Here is a 24318-nt window from a genome sequence, read left to right as displayed (position 1 = left end):
ATAAATACACCAAAAATCACTAAAATAAAATAAATAAAAATAATGACATTTTTGATGCTGTAAAAAATAATAAAAAAGCACTGTAGTGTTTTTTCTTTAAAATCACAGCTGCAGTGATTGCTAGAATCTAGAATTGCTTCTATCATTACTGCACACCAATGTTAGAGTACAATCAGCATAAAGACATGAGTGGCAGGAAGACTGAAATATTTTAATCTGTTCGAAGAGTATTTATATAAGAGGGAACAACATTCATAAATGCTACTTTCTCTAATTCAGTGTGAGAAAAAAAGGAAAAAAAGTGATGTCTATTTTCCAAATGCACCTGCCCGCTCAACCTCCCCACAATCATAAATACCAGAGTAATATGTCATAGTTTTATTGTAATGTTACTCTTAATATTTTAACATTATTGCATGTATAGTACTTCAAAAGGTTTAAAGAATGAAAAAGATAAACTAGTTCAGTATCGTAAATCATGTGAGTAGAGTGCATTTCTATTAGTTTCCTATCTTGTGCTGGCAAGTTAAAATCTCTATAGCAGTGATCCTGGTGTGTAGATAAAGTAGAGCTCATACAAACACACACACAAACACACTCTCACACTAAAACTTCAACACAGTATCAGAGATCATTCATGTTCTTCACTCTCTGCAGGCTGATTAACTGCAGTATTGGAGAGGAAGGCTGTGCTGCACTAATTTCAGCTCTGAGATCAAACCCCTCACACCTGACAGAACTGGAGCTGAGCTTTAATGAACCTGGAGACTCAGGAGTGAAGCTGCTCTCTGCTCTACTGGAGGATCCACACTATAAACTGGAGAAACTCTGGTGAGTGTTATTATATTATTGAACACAACAAACAGTGTGAATACTGCCAAACAAAAACACTTCATGTTAAAGGGATAGTTCACCCAAAAATGAAAATTATGTCATCACTTTACTTTTCTTCAAGGCATTTCAAAACATTATGACTTTATTTGTGGAAAATAAAAGAAGATATTTTGGCCATAGCTTCACATATAAAGTACTGTATATGTATATAGCTGTATGTAGAATTACAGTGTAATGAACATTATCCTGTACATTAATAGTAAAATACTGGCAGCACATTTGCCTGTAGTTTACTGTAATTGTACAGTTATTTAACCACTTTACAGTGTTACTGTAATACACAAAATTAAACATACAGATAAATAATTACAAAAATGACATATTGACCTTTCTTCAATCCATGAATAACAGATTTACATGTACTCAATAGCATCAGTCTTGAACATTTTAAAATGTTTAAAGAGGACCATCATTCATAAATGCTCCTGAACTCATCATGACTAGATCACTGACTTAACAAATTGTGCTAAAGTGACTAACAAACTCAAATGTTAATCAAATATCTAATTTAATTTTAACCAATATTTGTGATTAGTTACTAATTAGAAACACATTCTAAATTTAATGATCGCTTGAAAATTAGAGTCAGATTAAACATAGAGCTACAATAAAGTTTAAACTCGATCCAAATTAAGTGAACTTTAAAGAAGCTCAAGTAAAATATATGTAATAGTTATACTATAATGTTACTCTTATTTTAACATTATCACCTATATACTATTATAAACTAGTTCAGCAACACAAACAGAAATCATGTGGGTAGAGTGCATTTAAATTAATGTTTTAGCTGCTGGCAAGTTATAATCTCTATAGCACTGATTCTGGTCTATAGAAAAAGCAGTGCTCAGACACAAACACACTCTCACCCTTAAACTTAAACACAGTCTCAGACAACATTCATCTTCTTCACTCTCTGCAGGCTGTGTGAGTGCAGTATTGGAGAGGAAGGCTGTGCTGCTCTGATTTCAGCTCTGAGATCAAACCCCTCACACCTGACAGAACTGGATCTGAGATATAATAAACCAGGAGACTTAGGAGTGAAGCTGCACTCTGCTCTACTGGAGGATCCACACTGTAAACTGAAGAAACTACAGTGCGTTATTGAGTCAATACTTTCATTTATCATCTTGTATTAAAGCAGATATTAATGTATTTTATCTTTCTCTTTATTGTACAGTATTTGACAGTGGAAACTCCACAAGCTCCAAACAACTGATTCAAAACAACACGTCATGAACAAGTCACCTGGAGCTCGCGCTGTGACTCAGAAAGACTCTGATTGGTCCTTCGCCTTGTCAATCTTAGAGTCTTAGAGAATGTACATCTGAAATGCTAACTTGTGCAGCAATGTAAAAGGCTATAAATAGCATATTTTTACAACAATAAACGACCAAATTCCACCCGTGATCACAAAAGGAAGTTATTACAAACAATCAATCAGGGTTTAAAGTTAGTTTTGAGTAAAAGTGTACTAAAAATTTTATAAATAGTCTGATGTAGCTTGATGCTAACGTTAGCTCTAATGCAGCTAAAAGCAGGTGCACATATGAGAGCTAACATGTGAGCTTAACCCTTAGGGTACTAAGCCCTTTTTGGTCCGTTTTCTCTATTTTTACATTTCGGCTTATAAACCATACGTAATGATGATGGACCACCATGTATTTGGTATCGATGGATTCAGAAGACCCTAAGCTACCATAAGCATGCATGCAATATGTTTATAAAGGAAGTATGAGTGAAAAATTGTACAATAAACTAGAGAATTTCAAAACAAAAATGAGATTTTTGTCATTTATTACTGAAAATCCTACCTCACACAACAAAAGTGAAAAGTTTTTGACCCAAAAATATATTTTTCAAACCCTTTGCTTGACAGAAATGGGTTAATGTTCAATCAAATGTGTAAAGAACAATTCAATAATTAACTTTATTTACAAACAGTCCTAGGCGTTTTTTCATTTTTGGGACTAAGCCCTTTTTGGTCTGTTTTCTCTATTTTTACATTTCGGCTTATAAACCATATGTAATGATGATGGACCACCATGTATTTGGTATCGATGGATTCAGAAGACCCTAAGCTACCATAAGCATGCATGCAATATGTTTATGAAGGAAGTATGAGTGAAAAATTGTACAATAAACTAGAGAATTTCAAAAACGAAAATAAGATTTTTGTCATTTATTACTGAAAATCCTACCTCACACAACAAAAGTGAAAAGTTTTTGACCCAAAAATATATTTTTCAAACCCTTTGCTTGACAGAAATGGGTTAATGTTCAATCAAATGTGTAAAGAACAATTCAATAATTAACTTTATTTACAAACAGTCCTCGGCGTTTTTTTTTATTTTTGGGACTAAGCCCTTTTTGGTCTGTTTTCTCTATTTTTACATTTCGGCTTATAAACCATATGTAATGATGATGGACCACCATGTATTTGGTATCGATGGATTCAGAAGACCCTAAGCTACCATAAGCATGCATGCAATGTGTTTATAAAGGAAGTATGAGTGAAAAATTGTACAATAAACTAGAGAATTTCAAAAACGAAAATTAGATTTTTTTTGTCATTTATTACTGAAAAACACACAATATAGAACAGTTTTTGAAAAAAAAAATTTTTTTCAAACTCTTTGCTTGATAGAAATGTGTTATTGTTTAATCAAATGTGTAAAGAACAATTAAATAATTAACTTTTTTTACAAACAGTCCTAGGCATGCCAGTGAGCAAAGCAAGGCCAGGAGGTCTTGTTGTACACTTTGCTTGCCTTGCAGTGCTCACAGTACTTTCTGACATCTGCAGGCTTGTGTGCAGGGTTTGCTGGGTCCAAGGGACAATGGGTAGGGGTGTGCGGCGAGTTGTCCTGTCTGCATCCTGCATCAGAGCAAATACACAATCAAACTGGAAGCTTTTTTTGTGTCAAAATTCAATGTAGAAAAAATAACTCCTATAAACTCATGTAACCCTATGAAACTCCACTGTACACTAAAAACACATTTCACCTCTCTTGACCTGAGCAGTTTACTTAGTTGAGTAAGTCAGTCTATTGAAACAAATTGCACACCACTCTTGAACTGAGTTTACAGGGAAAGAGTAGTATGGTACACTAAAACAAATATTTCATGCCTCAATCGCTATCTGACTAAAAATCCAAAACATATACATACTCAAGATGTATGATATAATAAATTATAATGATAAAGAGGTTATTTGAAGTTACATACCAGTCCTCAAATGGATCTTCCCCATCCTGGTAAAATACTTCGTCATCTATGTAAAAGCTGTCTGCTCCAGATTTCTCCTCGTCACTTTCCAGTTATTGTTCCAGAGCTTGTTCTGCCCTAAATCTTTTACTGCTTGCAATTTTGATAAAACAATTCTGCAATAATGCTATATCTCTCTCGAATTTATCTCTTTGTGCTCGCTAATACTCCGATCGTTCTCTGTAACACTCCGATCGCTTTCTGCTTTCTCCACCTCATGCTGATTCTCCGATCGGTTATTGATTACACCTGGCTGGAGGTCGTTTTACTATAGTCCAGCCCAGCTTTTACAAGGCTACAGCAGAGCTACAGAGTCCTCTGAATGGCTAGAATAAATCATGGTAACCTTCCTCTGATTGGGTTAGAAAAATATTCCTCCCAGCGGTTTTTACATTGGTTGTTGCGTGTTGAATCTGCCTAACATAATAGTTTTCATTGGCCTGTTTACGCAGTGGTATTGCGCAATAAGGGAAGCGTGTTTAATATACAAACTGGATACCGCTGTTTTCAGTGGAATCTGAGGAAGACGGCAAAAAAATCTCATCTCTCTAGCATTAATAGTTTTTGAGATAACTACACATTTGTAAAAGTATGCCATTTTGGGCGGTACCGCCCAATCCGTCCCCAGAGGGTTAAAGAAGATGACAAGGACCATAAATAAATCTGATTAGCCTTCTCTAAAAACACACATGACATGGCCTTAGAAAATATTTCATAAGTTTCATAGTTTTACAGATTATATTATGAAATTTCAAATGAAGCTTTGGTAGACTTGTGGCTTTAGCTACATTGTGTTTCTAAACTCATATCCAATATCAACAATTTTTTTATACATTTAAAGGATACGTTTTTAATATTTTTATTTTTGTTTTATGTTTGAGGTTATATATCTCTATTATCATAACCGTCTGAGTAATTATCATTCCTGAACAGTAAACTTTGAAGTGTCAGCTTTGTGAACATATGTTGATTATGAATCTAGTCAGAAAGAATCATGAGGAGAAACATTTTTATTTTGGGTATGTCATTTCTGTCTCCATGCCGAAAATCGGGGTTGACTGCTAAGGGCTTATCCCCTTACTAGTCACCCCCCTTTTTTGGCATGGAGACAGAAATTACATACCCAAAATAAAGAGGTTTCTGCTGATAAGGAAATATATTTGTTACTACCTAGTAGTTTAAATGTATTATTCATTGCTTTAAAATGAACACATATATTTATCATCAGGGAAAAGACAGTCTGGGCAGCAGCAACAAGACAACTATTACAAGTAGAGATGGGTTTCAAGAACTGGTACTAATTTGGTTCCTGACTTGTTCGGTACTGAAAACATTTACATAAGCTACAGGATCAATAGTGCTGCTATCAGTATTCTTGTAACATTGATTCATTACCCTTTAGACACAACCACATATCATGCAAATCATTTCCGAGTGGATGGCAGCAAGGATCCAGGATCAAGAGATCATTCATCATGGAGACTGTTCCACAGGAAGCAGTTTCTCCTGGGTGAACAAAAAAACTAGGTTGTTTCAGCATCACTCAGGCAAGACTAAATATTGATTTCAGTTGGTTATGTGTTTCAGGTCATCCTGACCATTCTGCTGTTCTGGATGTAAGGCCGTGCTGGAACTACATTTCTCGTGGTTGAAAGATTTGTGCAGCAGTATCCAGACATATAACATATATATTTTTTTTAAATCAATGTAGAATTTCTATACTTCATTGTAGGGATGTCAATTTTCAATCATTTCCATGATCGATCATCATTTAAATTAACAATCAATTAATTGATTAATCGTTAACCTTAATGCTGCAAAATGAGTCTATTGCAGCAACACCCAGTCACCGGTATGACAGGATGTGCAAAAGTGTGTGTGTGTGTATGTATGTATATATATATATATATATATATATATATATATATATATATATATATATATATATATATATAATGTGTGTGTGTGTGTGTGTAAAATACATTTCTTTTAAATGTATAGCACAGTAATGAAGGCAGCAACATGTGGTAGATGGGACAGAACAAGAAAGACTTATTAATCTTTCATTGTGCTAATGTATTATAATACGAAAGGGTATGGCTCCTATACAGTGTGCAGTGCTTAAACACAACCAGTGCACAGAATGATGCACTTGAAGCAACACAGAGTCACAGCGTGTAGCATTACTCATAGAAATGTTCAAAACACCAAGGGAAGAGATATTGATGTTGTGTATTACATGCACACACAATAATTTCTAAATATAAAGCACTGTTATGGCAACAGTTTGAAATTCTTTGCAGTCTTTGGCTGTTACTTTTAAGTTAAATGGCCCATTTTACCTGTTGGCCCAATTTGCCTGATATCATTCTATATAATAATACTAATGAATATATAAGTTCTCTCTTTATAATTGATATTCTGTTTATTAACCCAGTTTCACTCAAGAATACAATTAAAGAATTACAATTTGCTGTTTGACTGAGTATTTGTTTGGCATCTCTAGTATCTCCTGTAGGGTCGTTCTGAATATTTCTCTTTCTGTAATATATTTCTGTAGATCTGAGGGAAAGATTAAAAACAAGGAGGTCTGGGAACGACTGAAGGGAACTGACAGCAGTGAGGGAAGGAAGTAATCACCAGAATGTAAGTTCTTTGAGAATGTGTACATTGTTTATTACAAGTTGAGTTTTCATTTAAATGTAGCAATGTACACAGTTGGTCAAAAGTTTTAAATATATTTTTAAAATATAGTTTATTTCTATAATGCACAGCTATATGTTCAGCATTAATTCCTCCAGTCTTCAGTGTCACATGATATTCAGAAATCATTCTAATATGATGATTTACTGCTCAATAAATTTTTCTGATTATTATCAGTGTTGATAACAGTTGTGCTGCCCAAAATTTTTGTCTACACTACATTTATTTATTTATTTATTTATTTTTTGGGGGGGGGGGATTCGACTCTCCAGAAATGCTACGTTTTCTTCCCCATCATTTCTAATATGGGGTGCGTTTCCCTAAAATCAACTGTGGTCACAAGTTCCTTCATTACCAATAGAGTTCAGTGGAACTAACGACCGTAGTAAGATAACTGCAGATTTGATTCACATCATTCATGTACGTCATGAGCAGATGTACACTTTGATTATAGCAGCAATAATGCGATTAGGTGCATGTAAATGCACTGATTTGTGATAATCAGCAATGTTTATGAAAAAGCAGCAAATCAGTATATGAAAAAGATCATGTGACACTGAAGACTGGAGTAAAGTTACTGAAAAATTCAGCTTTGCCTCATAATTATTTCAATAAATAAATTTTAAAGTATATTCGAAAAAGAGTATGAAAACTGTTATTTCTTTTTACAATATTACTTTTTTGTTTTGTAATTTTGATCAAATTAATTTAGCCTTGGTGAGCAGAAGAGACTTCTCTTGAAAACCATAAAGATTTTCCAGATTTTGACTGGTTGTGAACATACATGAGCAACATTAACAAGATGGTACTCCCTTTCAGCTGCCAGAGAAGGATGTTGACAGTGCAGGCCCAGGATGAAGAAGAGGAGGAAGAACACATTTAACAATTTTCTCATAAACTTTCCATGTGTTATAATAAAAACAATGAACATGACTACAATAATATGCTAAATGTTATTAAAAGATTCCAGTTTTCAAGAAATCTGAGTGTCTGACTCTACACTAGAGGAACTCTTGTCTGAAGAACATCAGGTGCTGACAAGGAGCCTTGTTCTACAGCAAAACACTGCATCAAGCCTCCTGTCCTTCCCTCAGAAGAGCCTGTCTTCTGCTACTGGGGTAAGAAACACACTCTTCCTCTTCTCTATCGGCTGTCCAGCACCTAACTCTGCCTCCTCAGAACTGTCTAAAAGAGTCTTCCACAGTCAGTAATCAGAGATTATAGATTCTTCTGAGAAAGTCAATACGCTCATTTTCTTAAAAACTGTTTGTATTTTCGGGTGGGACAAATAATACAGGAGAGATGCTAGAAATCTCTATATTGTTCATTTTTCATATCTTTATGCTTTATGAATGTTTTTTTTCTGAGAAGCTCAAGTTATGGTTCTTTGGTAATTGCTATATTGTTTAGGTTTATCCTCTGATAGTGAGCACAGAGCCGTGATCATGACATGCAAGAAAAAAAAAGAAATCATGTCCATGATTTACTAATTCGTTCCCTCTATGTACTAAAACGTGCACGTGCATTACTTTTACATTTCATTGATTTGCTAAATCGTATGCACAAGTTACTAATTCGTTCTCTTGATGTATAAATAGTGTACACGATTTATCAAATCGAGGGATTGAAATAGAAAATCGTGCGCATGAATTAGCCTACATTTTTTCCTGCATGCCGTGTAATTAAAGCACATCACCACCAGGCATTTATACCAGGAGCCTCATATACGACGCTCAGGAAACAGTTTTACTTTGTGCAGTATCTGCTGAATTGTTTCCTATCGATTTATCATGTGTTTTTTTTGTTGCACCAAACTATGTAGAGTTGTATCAATAAGTGTACTGATAATTATATATAATTTTTACTGATAATGTCATTAACTATCCCCATCCTTAAGAAGACAAACATTTTCTATTGTTTATATTGTGTAATCTATGAATTTTATATTAGAATGTAATGTCTTTGTATTTGTTTGCATTTCATGTATGTAATTAATGTATTTACTATGAATCCCCTATAATTAGATTACAATTCGATTTCATAAGGTTTATTTTTTGCACAAGAGGTGGATTGAGTTTATTAGTTCTTTATGTATTTCAAGGTAATGGTGAGGTGAAAATAAGTTGATTGATTTATTCGTTGCTGCGACCAATATGATCCGGTATTGTCACGTCCTCATAACGTGCCAGTTTGATCGCTGGGACGTACTCATCACGTTCCAGCGACATTCCACTATAACGTCGCCACGACGGATATGGGAATCACAAAGTTACGTCACTGGAACGTTATTTGGGACGTCGCTGCGACGAATATGGTCTGGTCCAGTTACGTCGTATGTATTGTATTGTATTTTCAATGCTTCAAAATATTCTAGCTGACCCTCTGATGTCACATGGACTACTTTGATGATGTTTTTATTATCTTTCTGGACATGGACAGTAGACCGTACACACAGCTTCAATGGAGGGACTGAGAGCTCTCGGACTAAATCTAAAATATCTAAAACTGTGTTCCAAAGATAAACGGAGGTCTCACGGGTTTGGAACGACATGAGGGTGAGTCATTAATGACATAATTTTCATTTTTGGCTGAACTAACCCTTTAATAGGTACTAGAATCTAATGAATGAGCGCTAGTATCTAAAACATACATACTAGTACTGTCACGGTGCATGGATCGGCTGTGTTCTCAGGTCCTGTGATTTGGTGTCTTTCATGTGGTTACATCATGCTCATTGGAATCAGCTGCTAATCAGTCCCCGCACCAGGTGTCTCACATTACCGTCAGCTACATATACTCACCTCATTCTCTCCTTCCTTGTCTGATAGTTGTTCCGGATGTTGGACTGTCTTGTTGGGTTGTCTTGGTCTTGTTCGTGTTGGATTGTTTATTTCGCCGTTGATCGTCACTGGATTGTATTCATCACGGGAGATTCACGCCACGTCATCACCAGCCATCAAGCCACTGCGCCACCCAGCCGAGAGATAACATCATCACCCACGGAGTTCATCATTGTCTTCACGGAGTTTGTGTTCACCGTATTTGTCGTCAATAAATATATGTTCACACTGCTTTTGCTTCCTATCACATTCATTACCATCACAGAACTATCAGACCACTTATGGAAGCAGCAGGCTCCACCCCACTCACGGCTGAGGAGGCTTTACGTTCCTGCATCTCTCGGCTGGAGACCCAGGAGAAGAGCTCGGCGGATACGGGAACAGCGATCCGAGCTCTTGTGGCGCAGGTATCTGAGCTCACCCAGCGGATGCAGAACTGGCAACAACCCACTGCGCCAACCCCACCACCCATGCCGCCCGCCCACCAGGAACCATCCGGGGCTGCCCAGTCACCCGAACCCCGCCTTCCCCCACCAGAGCTTTACAGCGGTGAGCCAAACTTCTGCCGGGCTTTCCTCACTAGATGCTCCATGCACTTTTCATTGCAACCTCGCACGTTTACCAGTGAGGTAAGCAAAGTGGCGTTCGCGCTCACACTGTTAACGGGGAAGGCGGCACTGTGGGGCACGGCGGTATGGGAGAACCAAGATCCGTGTTGTGCCTCGTTCTCGGCGCTCTCCGCCGAGATGAAGCGGGTGTTTGACCGCGCGGCCACTGGAAGAGAGGCCGCGCGGCGTTTGACGGATCTCAAACAGGGGGAGAGATCCGTCTCAGACTTTTCTATCGAGTTTCGCACCCTGGCGGCGGAGTGCCGATGGAACGAGGAGGCGCAGTGGGACATGTTCCTGCATGGGCTGGCTGACCGTATCCAACGTGAGATCTACGCCCTGGATCTACCCGCTGATCTCAACGGCCTCATCGATCTGGCACTACGGGTGGACGCTCGACTCTCCCGAACCGAGCGGTGGTGTTTAACCGCTCGGTTTCCCCCTGGGGAGGGACCTCCAGTTCGAGCCAGTGGCAACGACGCGGTCGGCCCATTCCAGGATCACGAGCCCATGCAGGTGGGTCGAGTTCGGTTGACTCGGGAGGAGAGGGAGAGGCGGAGATCTCACGGCCTTTGCCTGTACTGCGGGGCGGCGGGACATTTCGCCTTTAGCTGCCCGGTAAAAGGGCCAGCCCGGCAGTAAGGAAGGGGCTACTGTCGGGTGGGATCTCCGCTATCAAGTCCTCGTTCAGATCTACCTCCACGCTCCTCCCGGTCAGGCTTAGATGGCATCGTCTGGACCTGCACTGCACTGCACTTTTGGATTCAGGGGCTGAAGGTAACTTTATGGATTCTACTTTTGCGCATCAAAATCATGTTCCCCTCCTCCCCCTCACCAGTTCTATTGCAGTCCACGCACTCAATGGTCAGACGCTTCCCACCATCACCACCATCACGGAACCCATCACTCTCACGGTATCTGGTAACCACCGTGAGAGCATCTCCTTTTACATCCTGGACTCATCCCACGCACCCGTGGTCTTAGGACATCCCTGGCTCATCAAACACAACCCCCGGATTGATTGGCAGCTGAAATCGGTGTCTGAGTGGAGCATTAAATGTCATGAGTCTTGTCTTGTGTCTGCCTGTCCGTCTGTATCTGAGTCTGTGTTGCAGGAGAAGGCGGCGGATCTGTGTAACGTGCCCGCGGAGTACCTCGACCTGAAGGAAGTGTTCAGTAAGTCTCGGGCTGCTTCTCTCCCTCCTCATCGTCCCTATGACTGTGCTATAGAATTACTGCCAGGTACGTCTCCGCCTAAGGGCAAGTTATACTCACTTTCTATTCCTGAGAGAGAGGCTATGGAGAAATACATTTCTGATTCTCTAGCAGCCGGGTTCATTCGATCCTCCTCTTCTCCAGCGGGGGCGGGGTTCTTTTTTGTGGGGAAGAAAGATGGATCTCTGCGACCTTGTATTGATTACCGAGGGCTGAATAATATCACGATAAAGAATACTTATCCTTTGCCGTTGATATCTTCAGCCTTCGAGAGGTTGCAGGGAGCATCGATCTTCACTAAATTGGACTTAAGAAACGCTTATCATTTGGTTCGCATCAGGAGGGGAGATGAATGGAAGACTGCCTTTAATACCCCCAGGGGGCACTTTGAGTACTTGGTCATGCCCTTCGGCTTGTCCAACTCCCCAGGTGTCTTTCAGGCACTCGTTAATGATGTGTTGAGAGATATGGTCGATCAGTTCATATATGTCTACCTGGACGACATATTGATTTTTTTCTTCTTCTCTCCAGGAACATGTTCAACACGTCAGACGAGTGCTTCAGAGGCTGTTAGAGAATGGGCTTTTTGTCAAGGCGGAGAAATGCGACTTTCATGCACAGTCTGTTCCTTTTCTAGGGTACATCGTGTCAGCCGAGGGTATGCGCATGGATCCCGAGAAGATCAAGGCTGTGGTAGATTGGCCAAGTCCAGATTCCCGTAAGGCCCTACAAAGGTTTCTGGGGTTCGCCAATTTTTACCGGCGTTTTATTCGCAATTACAGCCAACTAGCCGCGCCTCTGACTGCCTTGACCTCTCCCAGAACGGCGTTCAGGTGGTCAGACGCAGCGGAAGCTGCGTTTGCCAACCTCAAACGCCGCTTTGTTTCGGCCCCCATCCTTGTTACCCCTGATCCGTCACGTCAGTTCGTGGTAGAGGTCGACGCGTCAGAGGTGGGGGTAGGTGCGGTGCTTTCACAGCGCTCACCCTCGGACGACAAGATGCATCCCTGCGCGTTTTTCTCTCATCGTTTGTCGCCAGCAGAGTCAAATTACGATATTGGTAACAGAGAGCTGTTGGCAGTCAAGCTGGCATTGGAGGAATGGCGTCATTGGTTGGAGGGGTCAGGGGTACCCTTCATGGTTTGGACCGATCATAAGAATCTAGAATACATCAGAACTGCCAAAAGACTAAACTCTAGGCAGGCTAGGTGGGCACTTTTTTTCGGACGTTTTGATTTTACACTTTCGTACCGCCCGGGTTCCAAAAACATCAAACCCGATTCTTTATCTCGAATTTTTGACCGCTCCGATCGCCCGTCCACTCCCGAGAGTATTTTTTCTGAGACACTTATTGTTTCTACTCTCAGTTGGGAGGTCGAATCGAAGGTAAAGACAGCCTTACATGGGGTAACGCCTCCGGCCGGTTGCCCACCTAACCGTTTGTTTGTGCCAGAAAGTCTTCGGTCCGAAGTTATCCAATGGGGTCATTGTTCCAATGTGGCATGTCATCCAGGGGTAAGTCGCACCTTACATTTGGTCAAGCAAAGATTTTGGTGGCCACTCATGGCTCGTGATGTTCGCAGTTTTGTTTTGGCTTGCTCAGTTTGTGCCACTGGTAAGACTTCTAACAGACCCCCAGATGGGCTCCTACAACCGCTGCCAATCCCTTCGAGACCCTGGTCCCACATTGCGCTAGATTTTGTCACCGCCCTCCCACCCTCTCTGGGTAACATGGTAGTTTTGACCGTGGTGGACCGGTTCTCGAAGGCGGTTCATTTCATCCCCTTGCCCAAATTACCTTCAGCCAAGGAGACAGCGGTAACAGTCATTGATCACGTCTTTCGGTTACATGGCCTCCCGATAGACGTGGTCTCTGACAGAGGACCCCAGTTTGTGTCCAAATTTTGGCGAGAGTTTTGTAAACTTCTGGGGGCCACTGTTAGTCTCTCTTCGGGGTTCCATCCTCAAAGCAATGGGCAAACTGAGAGAGCCAACCAAGATTTGGAGAGAACACTACGATGTATGGTCGCTCGAAATCCTTCCTCCTGGTGTCAGCAGCTGTCGATGGTGGAGTACGCACACAATTCCTTACCAGTGTCTGCCACGGGCCTGTCCCCATTTGAATGTAGTATAGGGTACCAGCCACCTATTTTTCCCAGTCTGGAATCCGAAGTCGCGGTCCCTTCCGCTCACGCCTTCGTCCAGAGGTGCCGTCGCACATGGACCAGAGCCCGTGAGACTCTGGTCCAGGTGGGAGCGCGCACCAAGGCCAAAGCCGATCGCCACCGGTCGAGGCCTCCCGTATACGTCGTTGGTTCCAAAGTGTGGCTTTCTACCAAGAACATTCCTCTCCGATCCGTTGCTAATAAACTTGCTCCCAAATTTATTGGCCCGTTTTCTGTCACCAAGATCATTAGTCCGGTGGCAGTCCGCCTCAATCTTCCTCCAGCGTACAGGAGGATTCATCCCGTGTTCCATGTATCAAAAATTAAACCTGTATTTTTTGCTCGTATTAATCCGCCTGCCCCGGTTCCCCCACCGCCGCGGCTCGTAGACGGGGAACCAACCTATTCGGTCAATCGTATTCTGGACTCTAGACGGAGGGGACGCGGATTCCAGTACTTGGTGGACTGGGAAGGTTACGGTCCGGAGGAGAGAAGTTGGGTTCCTGCTAGAGATATATTGGATCACTCTCTTATTGATGATTTCAATCAACAGGTACAGGAGGCTGGGAACGTCAGGGGACGTTCCTAAGAGAGGGGGTACTGTCACGGTGCATGGATCGGCTGTGTTCTCAGGTCCTGTGATTTGGTGTCTTTCATGTGGTTACATCATGCTCATTGGAATCAGCTGCTAATCAGTCCCCGCACCAGGTGTCTCACATTACCGTCAGCTACATATACTCACCTCATTCTCTCCTTCCTTGTCTGATAGTTGTTCCGGATGTTGGACTGTCTTGTTGGGTTGTCTTGGTCTTGTTCGTGTTGGATTGTTTATTTCGCCGTTGATCGTCACTTGATTGTATTCATCACAGGAGATTCACGCCACGTCATCACCAGCCATCAAGCCACTGCGCCACCCAGCCGAGAGATAACATCATCACCCACGGAGTTCATCATTGTCTTCACGGAGTTTGTGTTCACCGTATTTGTCGTCAATAAATATATGTTCACACTGCTTTTGCTTCCTATCACATTCATTACCATCACAAGTTCCCAATGAATAACTACTAGTACATAAAAATTAAGTACTAGTCTACAAGTCACTAGTGGAATACATAACAGTCAAAACTGAATAGTTGATATCTCAATAACAGATCCCCATTGAATTCAATAGCAAACTATTTTAAATTGTTACTAGTAAGAATATAAAAATTACTAGTCACTATTGAATTAAGTACTGGTATCTAATGAATAAGTACTAGTGTCCAATAAATAAGTACTAGTATCTAATAAATAAGAACTAGTATTTAATCAATAAGTACTAATATTTAATCAATAAGTACTAGTATCTAATAAATCAATACTAGTACCTAATAAAAAGTGCTAGTATGTAATGAATAAGTACTAGTACCTAATAAAAAATCACTATTACTTAAAAAATAAGCACTAGTAGTTAATGATTAAGTACTAGTACTTCATGGAAAAAAATACTAGTATCTAAAAAATAAGTACTAGTAACATGAAAAAAGATACTAGTATGGCTTATAGATTAAAAGTTACAACAGCTTTCCATAGGGCGTCGGAAAAAAAACGTGTGCTTCATCCCTTTGGACTTCAATCTTAGAAACAGCACGGACATTTATTCATCTTTGTTCTATCTGTCCTAAGTGGTTGGTCTGGGACTGGTTTCACGGGCAAGAGCCCTTTTCAAGACCTGGGACCACTATCAAGCTTTACACACGAACATACAGAGGATTTGTGAGTACCATCTGACTTAGGTCTGTTGATGTTGAATCTTTTGGAGAAAAGTGCACCAACGATTTGAGGATTTCACATGTAACATTACTGTTTCAGAGACTGAGTTTGAGGTTTTCACTTACATTATCGCAGTACTGAGTCTTTGATATCTGTTTTGACTCGTTTAAATGAAAGGAGGTAGACAATGAACATTTGTAACAAGTGAACTGATTATTAATGTCATTAATTTAATGATTCTGTTTCTGGGAAACAAGTTCAGTTAAGAGTCATTTGGGTACAAACGAATAATGCTGCATTCCAGGTAACACGTAACTCGTGTTTTTCCAACCTTTTACCCGTGAAAGTGCACCAGAACTGCAGTCAAACCCATAACTTCTAGTGACGGGTCGTTCTTGAACGATTCGTTCATTGTGAATGAATCTTTAATGTGACTCGGGAAGAACGAGTCGTCTCGGGGAGTGATTCATTCAGTTGAGTATGTGCATAATACACAGATTTATAAGCGTTACCAATGCAGTCTGAGCGGGAAAGAGAATTGATTAGTTTTTATTATTATTATTATTATTATTAATGCCAAGGTACAAAAGATGAAATACAGAGAATGTCAATATTGCATACAAAGAGGTGACATTACATGCAAAGCAGCATGTACAGACATATAGTTACATGATGAAAGATGTGACAAAAAACACAGTTTTCCTACTGGGATTTCAAATGGTCTAAAGATAAAGATAAAGTACTGGATGATCTAATGAGTCTCTTAAAAGCATAACAGCTTCTTTAGGAATAGCGTCCATGGTGATGGAGAATTCTTTGGGAGTTACTAGAAAATTACATTTACATCTATACACTGTATAAATGAACAAAATGACTCGAAAAAAGATTTATTTATTTCGCTGAACGAGACTCAAAGGTCCGAGTTGGTAAAATGATCCAAACTTCTCATCACTATGATGCACACGGTTTTGTTGTGGTACACGGTGAGAAATAGACTTTAAGATGATATAACGTTGCAATAAAATTTATAATTTATCTACAATTCTTTGCGCTCAGGCAGTTTGGCGTGACTTGACTGGAAAGATACAAAATCATGAGTCCTGATTTGAAATTGTGATTTATGGGCTCAAAAACCTGCCTGGAACACAGCATGAGATTAATAGTGTGTCATACGAGTTAATTGAAGGGAATGGTTTGACTTCATACTAGTCAGTTTAAGAGTAATTTCTGTTTCCCAGTGAGAACCAATTGTTTTGGAGTAAGAATGATTCACTGAATTTGAGGTAACAGACATTTCATTAATTGATTCAGTTATATTTGGTTATTTTATTTTATTTTAACACTCAGAGTACACCTGTGAAGGAAATAAATTATGGGTTATAACTTTGAATATTAAAGAATTAACTTAAATTTTAAGAGAAGATTTTAAACACTTTTTATATATATTGTTTGTTTTGGACACTTAAGACTCATGAAAATGAAACTATTATCTGAGGTCTGAGATGATTCATAACTGACATTAGGAGATAAAGTCTGTAAATCGTCACTTACACATTTACTTTCATTTTAACACAGAGCTTGTCTGAATTTGTTTTGCTGTTTGTGAATAATCTGATTCTGTGTAAAAAATGTCAGGATGAAAGAGTTTTTCATGTGTGCAGGTCACTGCTGTTGAGACAGAGGTGGATTTAAGAAAATTAACTGAGATGATTCATAACTGACTCTGTGATCAACATCTGGATCTGCTTTTAGATGAAACCATGGCCTCCAGAATGAATCTCTCTGAAGAACATGACAAACAGATAAAGACAGTCAAGAGGTGAGAAAACCTGAAATGTGTCACATTTTTTAAAGGGGTCATAGGATGTCCATTTTGATATGCTTCTTAATGAACTGTCTATATAACATACTTTGGTTAAAATTTCTCAATGCTAGTGTAAAACAACACCCTTTTTACCACCAATAAAACAGCTCTTTTAAGAGCATAGACTGTAAAAAAGATGGGAGACAGACCTTCAATCACTTCCAATGAAGAAAAGTGAAGCCGTCATTGTCCCAATAGGGTGCGGCCATATTGTGCTTATTTGGGACCAAAGTCTGAGCTAGGGCTGGGTGATATAGCCTAAAAAAGAAAATCCTAGATTATTTTTCACAAAGAATCTGATTTACGATTTAAATCCATTTTTCTGCCCCTACTTAAAATCAATATTCAGATGACAAAGAAGTTGTTAAAAAAACAAGTTTTAGCTTTATTTTGTTTTGATTTTATTTTCTGGGATTTGATCTGGATTTCCCCCTTGGGGTTAAAGTGCAATCAGAAACAACAAGTAAAAACACACGATAGCAGGCCCTGCCACTGTAAACCTTGAAAACATTACATAACATAAAATCTTACATAACATTCTTATCATACTGGATACAGCTTGTAAATGTTTGTAAGTCTGTCAGAGGTCTTCACTAGAAAACAAACGCGGGTTCCATTCAGAACTACGGAAGCCCTGAGTGGAGCGTTGGCGCAGTAGAGAGTGAAGTGGAAGCATGTCCCACTCACACTCGATCACAAGCACACACCCCTGACCCTTTTTTAAATTAGCCTGACTGCTCCAATTTTTTTTTCTGCTGATTGCCATTTAAGTGGCTTGTATTAAAATAAGGTACAGTAAATGCAACTCCAATCTCTTCCTGAAGATCCTGAAAAGGTCAGTTTGTGCTTTATTTCACTCAGAGAAGCTGTCAGTCTCAGCTCAATCATAATCACGCTCATGTATTTATAGCATCACTTAACTAACTTAAACCAGACTTATTTAAAAACAAACACTTAACTTACATAAAATCTACATCAAATGACAAAAATCATCTTTGAAAACAAAATATATGAAGTGAAATTGTATTATTTAGTTTGTCTCACCATTAGATTACATGGAGAGGGCAGGGTTTACAGTGGCATGCGAAAGTTTGGGAACCCCTTGCAGAATCTGTGAAAATGTGAATAATTTTAACAAAATAAGAGAGATCATACTAAATGCATGTCATTTTTTATTTAGTACTGTCATGAGTAAGATATTGTACATAAAAGTTGTTTACATTTAGTCCACAACACAAAAAAATGCTGAAATTATTAAAATAACCCCCTTCAAAAGTTTGGGAACCATTGGTTCTTAATACTGTGTTCTGTTACCTGATGATCCACGACTGTCTTTCTGTTTTGTGATGGTTGTGCTTGAGTCCCTTGTTTGTTCTGAACAGTTAAACTGAGAACTGTTCTTCAGAAAAATCTTTAAGGTCCTGCAGATTCTTCATTTTTCCAGCATTTTTGCATATTTGAACCCTTTCCAGCAGTGACTGTATGATTTTGAGATTCATCTTTTCACAATTGAGGCACTCAAACACAACTATTAAAAAAGATTCAAACTTTTACTGATGCTCCAGAAGGAAACAAGATGCATTAAGAGTTGGGGGGTGAAAACTTTCTTATTTTGTTGATATATATATATATATATATATATATATATATATATTTCCATTTAGTTCTGCCCTTCATAAGCAACAAAGATACTTGTGTGTTTTCCGGAAACACAAATTAAGTAAAATTCACCTTGATCTTCAAATTCCAAACGTTTTCACCCCCCCCCCCCCCCCCCCCCCTAAGCTCTCAATGCATCTCGCTTCATTCTGGAGCATAAATAAATAAAATAAATGCACACTACAATAGCATTTTTATTTATAGTCAGATTCAGGGGGCGTGAATCAGATTTATCTGAACACATGGATGTGTCTGTGAGGAAGAACCCAGCGATGGATGTTTCAGATCTCTGCAGAGAGGAAGACTCATCTGTTGAGTCCAGGTGAGATATTATGAGTCTCATATTTACTGTAGCTGTGGTGTGTTATGGATATTGTCACCAGCTGTCTCTGTAGCTGCTGCATGTGTCTGTGTCTTTATCTATATGTGTGTTTTTTTCCATTTTATTCTGTAATATATGAATGAAAAGAGCACATGGGGCAGATTCCTTTTATTCATAGAAATATAATACTTTAATCTTTTAACTCTCAAGTCACAACAGACTCCTCAAGTGAAAGATGAACATTAAAGAGAGATTGAAACAGTGAATGTGTTTCTGTCGGAGCAGAGTGAGATTTTCAGAAACAGTTTGTATTTCTGTTATATTTCAGTCTGTGTCAGAATGAATCTCCTGAACCCAGCTGTGTGTCCATCAAGAGTGACGCGTCAATGATTCATCCTCCACTTGAGTTCAGCTCGGGAGACACATCTGCTAATCTGAGGTGTTGTGTAGTTTACAGTAATGAGAAATATATATGATATTTATGATGTTCATTAATTTACCGATGTGTATTAAATACATTACATGTTAACAAAAATATTTAATATTTGTTTCACTACAGTCAAAAACACAAAGGACCGGAATCACATGCAGCAAAGAAGAACTTAGACTCCATTTTCAAGGTTGGTTTTGTGAGTGTGTCAGCACAATAACCCTCAAGGTAAAAGTATTAACTATAATACACTATAAAGCAGATCAATGTCCACTAAAGTAGAGAAGATGAATCCATATGTAACCTGACTGCTGCACAAAGATGAACATCAATCTAACAAACAGCCAATCCAGTCAAACTCTCTCTTTTAACCTCAGTATCTGTAGACTCTGATGTTTGAGCATACAGTTAAGTTATTAGCAGGTCTGATATAATTCAGTGATGTTTATTAATATTCATGCTTTAACTCTTGTGTATTGATCCTTTGGTTCACCTTCTCTGTGACTGAATGCAGGTTTATTGTTTGAATATTTACTATGATTTCAGGAGCTTGAGCACAAAATCATCTCTGAGTTAAAAAGCTTTAAGAGACTACTGAGTCCAGATTACCCAGAATGCTCTGAAAGAGACCGTTATGATGATGAGGGTCACAGCAGAGTCAGAGAGGGTCTTCTGAAGATCACACTGCTCCTCCTGAGGAAGATGAACCAGACAGACCTCGCTGACACACTACAGACCAGTAAGAGCTCTGGATCAGCAGATTATAGGCTGTGTTTTTATTATCAACCTTCTGTCTTCAGTCACTAATGTTCCTGAATGTCAATATCTAACATATCAAACCTAAAAATACATTTCTAACATATTACTCTGTCAATAACAACAATTATTTCCTTTGCTCAGAACTGATGCCTGTGCATCAACAAAAACTGAGATCCAGACTACAGGATAAATATCAGAGACTCAGTGAAGGACTGTCCAATCATGGAAACTCATCACGTCTGAATTGGATCTACACAGAGCTCTACATCACAGAGGGAGGCAGTGGAGAGGTCAATAACGAACATGAGGTGAGACAGATTGAGACAGTGTCCAGGAGACCAGAGACACAGGAGACACCAATCAACTGCAATGACATATTTAAACCCTCACCTGGACAAGACAAACCCATCAGAACTGTGCTGACTAAAGGAGTCGCTGGAATTGGAAAAACAGTCTCTGTGCAGAAGTTCATTCTGGACTGGACTGAAGGAAAAGCCAATCGGGACGTTCATTTCATATTTCCACTTCCTTTCAGGGAGCTGAACTTGATACAGAAACATCTCAGTCTTGTGGATCTTCTAAACCACCTTCACACAGAAACCAAATAATTAAAGTCAGCAGATTATGATGACTACAAAGTCATGTTCATATTTGATGGTCTGGATGAGTGTCGACTGTGTCTAGATTTCAGAAACAGTCGGAGCTTGTCTGATGTGACAGAATCAGCTTCAGTGGATGTGCTGCTGACCAACCTCATCAAGGGGAACCTACTTCCTTCTGCTCTCCTCTGGATCACCTCTCGACCAGCAGCAGCCAATCAGATCCCTCCTGAGTGTGTCGACCAGGTCACAGAAGTACGAGGATTCAATGACCCTCAAAAGGAGGAATGTTTCAGGAAGAGAATAAATGATCCGAGTCTGGCTGAGAGAATCGTCACACACATCCGATCATCAAGAAGTCTGTTCATCATGTGTCACATCCCAGTCTTCTGCTGGATTTCAGCCGCTGTTCTGGAGAGGATGATGGGTGAAGCTGAGAGTGCAGAGATCCCCAAGACTCTCACACAGATGTGTGTGTGAGAAAGACACTTCCTGATCTTTCAGACCAAACTGAAGACACAGAAGTATGATGGGAAATATGAAATCGATCCTGATCAGGCTAGAAAGACTATTCGGTCTCTAGGAAAACTGGCTTTTGAACAGCTGGAAAAAGGGAACCTGATCTTCTACGAGGAGGACCTGAAAGAGAGCGGCATTGATGTCACAGAAGTGTCCGTGTACTCAGGAGTTTGTACCCAGATCTTCAGAGAGGAGTCTGGACTGCAGCTGGGGAAGGTGTAGAGCTTTGTTCATCTGAGTATTCAGGAGTTTCTTGCTGCTTTATTCAAGCTGCTGTCCTTTTCTGAGCAAAACACAGGACTGAAGAATGAGTTCAGGTCATCATTGATCAGTTTACTGAAGAGAGAAGTGGACAAGGCCTTACAGAGTGAGAACGGACACTGGGATCTTTTCCTCCGGTTCCTTCTCGGTCTCTCTCTAGAGTCTAATCAGACTCTCTTACAAGGCCTCCTGAGAAAGACAGTAAGCAGCTCTGATATCAATCAGGAAACAGCTGCATACATCAAACAGAAGATCAGGGAGAATCCCTCGCCAGAGAAATCCATCAATCTGTTCCACTGTCTGAATGAACTGAATGATCGTTCACTAGAGCAGGAAGTACAAACATACCTGAGTGGAAGAGGTGACCGTCGTCTCTCTGGAGTCTCTCTGTCTGCCGCTCAGTGGTCGGCTCTGGTGTTTGTGCTGTTGAACTCAGAAGAAGATCTGGATGAGTTTATACTGTGGAAATATGATCGATCAGAAGAATGTCTTCTGAGGCTGCTGCCAGTGATCAAAGCATCTAGAAAGATTAAGGTAGTATTTTACAGTGTCTTTGTTTTATGGACTTTATTTTATACAGTAGGTCTGTGTTTCTCTTCACTGTTTCTGTATATTTTGAGCTCTTTCTTATTTGACACACTCAGCTAACATCACAGATCGCTCTACTAATGATCTGATGAGTTGAATCAAGTCTGTTTGATAAGAGAGATTCATCCAAACTGCTCATCCAAGCAAAGTTGAGGTGTCTTCAGGAACAGGGTTGTGACTCTGATTTTACAAATATTGGATTGAGATCATCATCAGTCACTTAAAAGTTGCATTCAGGTTTGTTGGAATAAGTAAAAATAATTCAATTTCAATCTAATAATTCATAAATGATTCTTAGTAAAACTGAGGAAAAAGTAAAAGATCAATGACACTCGAGGAACAAAAGATGCATGTAATCATGTGACATTCATTTATGGTGCTGCCATTTTACTTTTTTTATTATTATTATTTATTTCTCCATAAAAAAAGTTAAAAATAGAAATATATTAACATGGATCAGACTAGTTTGTATAGTTTCATGACCAGTGGTGGTCAGTACTGGAGTATCTTTACATCGTTACTGTACTTAAGTTCATTTCTCAAGTATCTGTTCTTTCCTGGAGTAGTTTTATTTTGAGTAACTTTGACTCGATCATGATTCTAGACTCTCTCTCTTCCTGCACAGGGTCATGCAGCCGCGAGACTCTGATCAGATTGAGATCGCTTCTGTGTCCTGCAGTCTGGATAGGATTTTAGTTAATGTGCTTTGATTTTTTTAGTTTAATTACAGAGATAGATATAGTACGATTTGATTCGCTTGCAATATCGATTACGTGTTGACAGAAAAAAGGCAGGATTTTCTGCTATTTATAGCCTACTTACTGCAAACAGTGGCAATATCTGCACCTCAATATTGTAGTATATTATAAAATAGTATGCAATAATAACTTATTATTATATTAATAAATGATTGAGTGTTAAATTTAAATTTTAATTTAAAATATTAAATTGACGTCACCTTATTGGGACAATAAAGCCCTCCTACACTTACCCTGACCCTACCCGATACTTTAGTTTAACTTTTTTTGATTATTTCCTTCATTTTCTTTAAAAATAAATGCATTTCTGATGTAATTTGAAAAGGGAGAAAAGTTCGTCATTAGATGGATTTGAACCCGGGTCTATCCTCAATCCTGGTTGTTATTCAAATGGAAGCTGAAAGATATTATTTGACTTTTTAATCTACACCACTGCTTTTACTTCACTACATTTCATAAAACATATCATTACTACTTATCATGTGCTCTGAGACGCAGAAGCGGTGTCTCATTCAAGAACTCACTGATTCTTTTCAGTGAACCTTTTAAATCGGTTCTCAAACTCAAATCGCACCCAACGATTCATTCAGGAATTAGAATGATTCGATTGCAGCTGTTCTTGAGTCGACAACTCACTGATTCAAATGAACCGTTTAGTGCGAGTCTCCAGTGAACTGAATTCACAAGTAAGAACCGGGAGATCTTGTGAGCGTGCGCGACTGATGCTGCTAAAAGTAAGTTATTAATGTCGAATTATAGGATTAATTAATGAAACTGAAAATCATATTTAGGTCAAAACTGTCAGTTGTTTGTGAACTAAATCTGCTGTAAAGGGTGATCTATTCAAGGCCACTGAAATGCGTGAATTCAGACACATCATTCATTGTCTCTCATGTTTTAGGTAAAAAAAAAAACTTAAAATAACACAAATTAATGACAACAGCTTTATTAGCCCTATGCGACGTGTGTTTTCATATTGTTTATCAACAGTATACATTTTTACATTGTTTGGATTAACAAGCCGAGTAGACAGATATGAATGTTTCTTCATAATCATACTGAAAATAAGTAAATATTGTTAGCTGATGCTAACTGTCTAGCTAACAAGCTTGCTGGTG

The 24318-nt window shown here is 39.2% G+C and overlaps 2 protein-coding genes and 1 pseudogene across 2 annotated transcripts in view; 2 read left to right on the top strand and 1 right to left on the bottom strand.

Annotated features, from left to right (window-relative positions):
* LOC132160236 (uncharacterized) overlaps window positions 1-24318 on the bottom strand; it is a 193432-nt gene that overhangs the window by 55501 nt on the left and 113613 nt on the right. The window lies entirely within an intron of this gene.
* LOC132160099 (NACHT, LRR and PYD domains-containing protein 3-like) overlaps window positions 1-24318 on the top strand; it is a 50952-nt gene that overhangs the window by 11571 nt on the left and 15063 nt on the right. The window contains exons 8-9 of the mRNA XM_059569821.1: window positions 658-831; window positions 1814-1987. Coding sequence (XP_059425804.1) covers window positions 658-831; window positions 1814-1987 — 348 coding nt within the window. The remainder of the gene's footprint in view (window positions 1-657; window positions 832-1813; window positions 1988-24318) is intronic.
* LOC132160100 (NLR family CARD domain-containing protein 3-like) lies at window positions 15363-22519 on the top strand (annotated as a pseudogene).

The sequence above is a fragment of the Carassius carassius genome, chromosome 16 (assembly GCF_963082965.1).
Source record: "Carassius carassius chromosome 16, fCarCar2.1, whole genome shotgun sequence".
Lineage (NCBI taxonomy): Eukaryota > Metazoa > Chordata > Actinopteri > Cypriniformes > Cyprinidae > Carassius > Carassius carassius.
The sequence above is the reverse complement of the archived record's forward strand: the minus strand, read 5'-3'. Positions and strand labels throughout refer to the sequence as shown.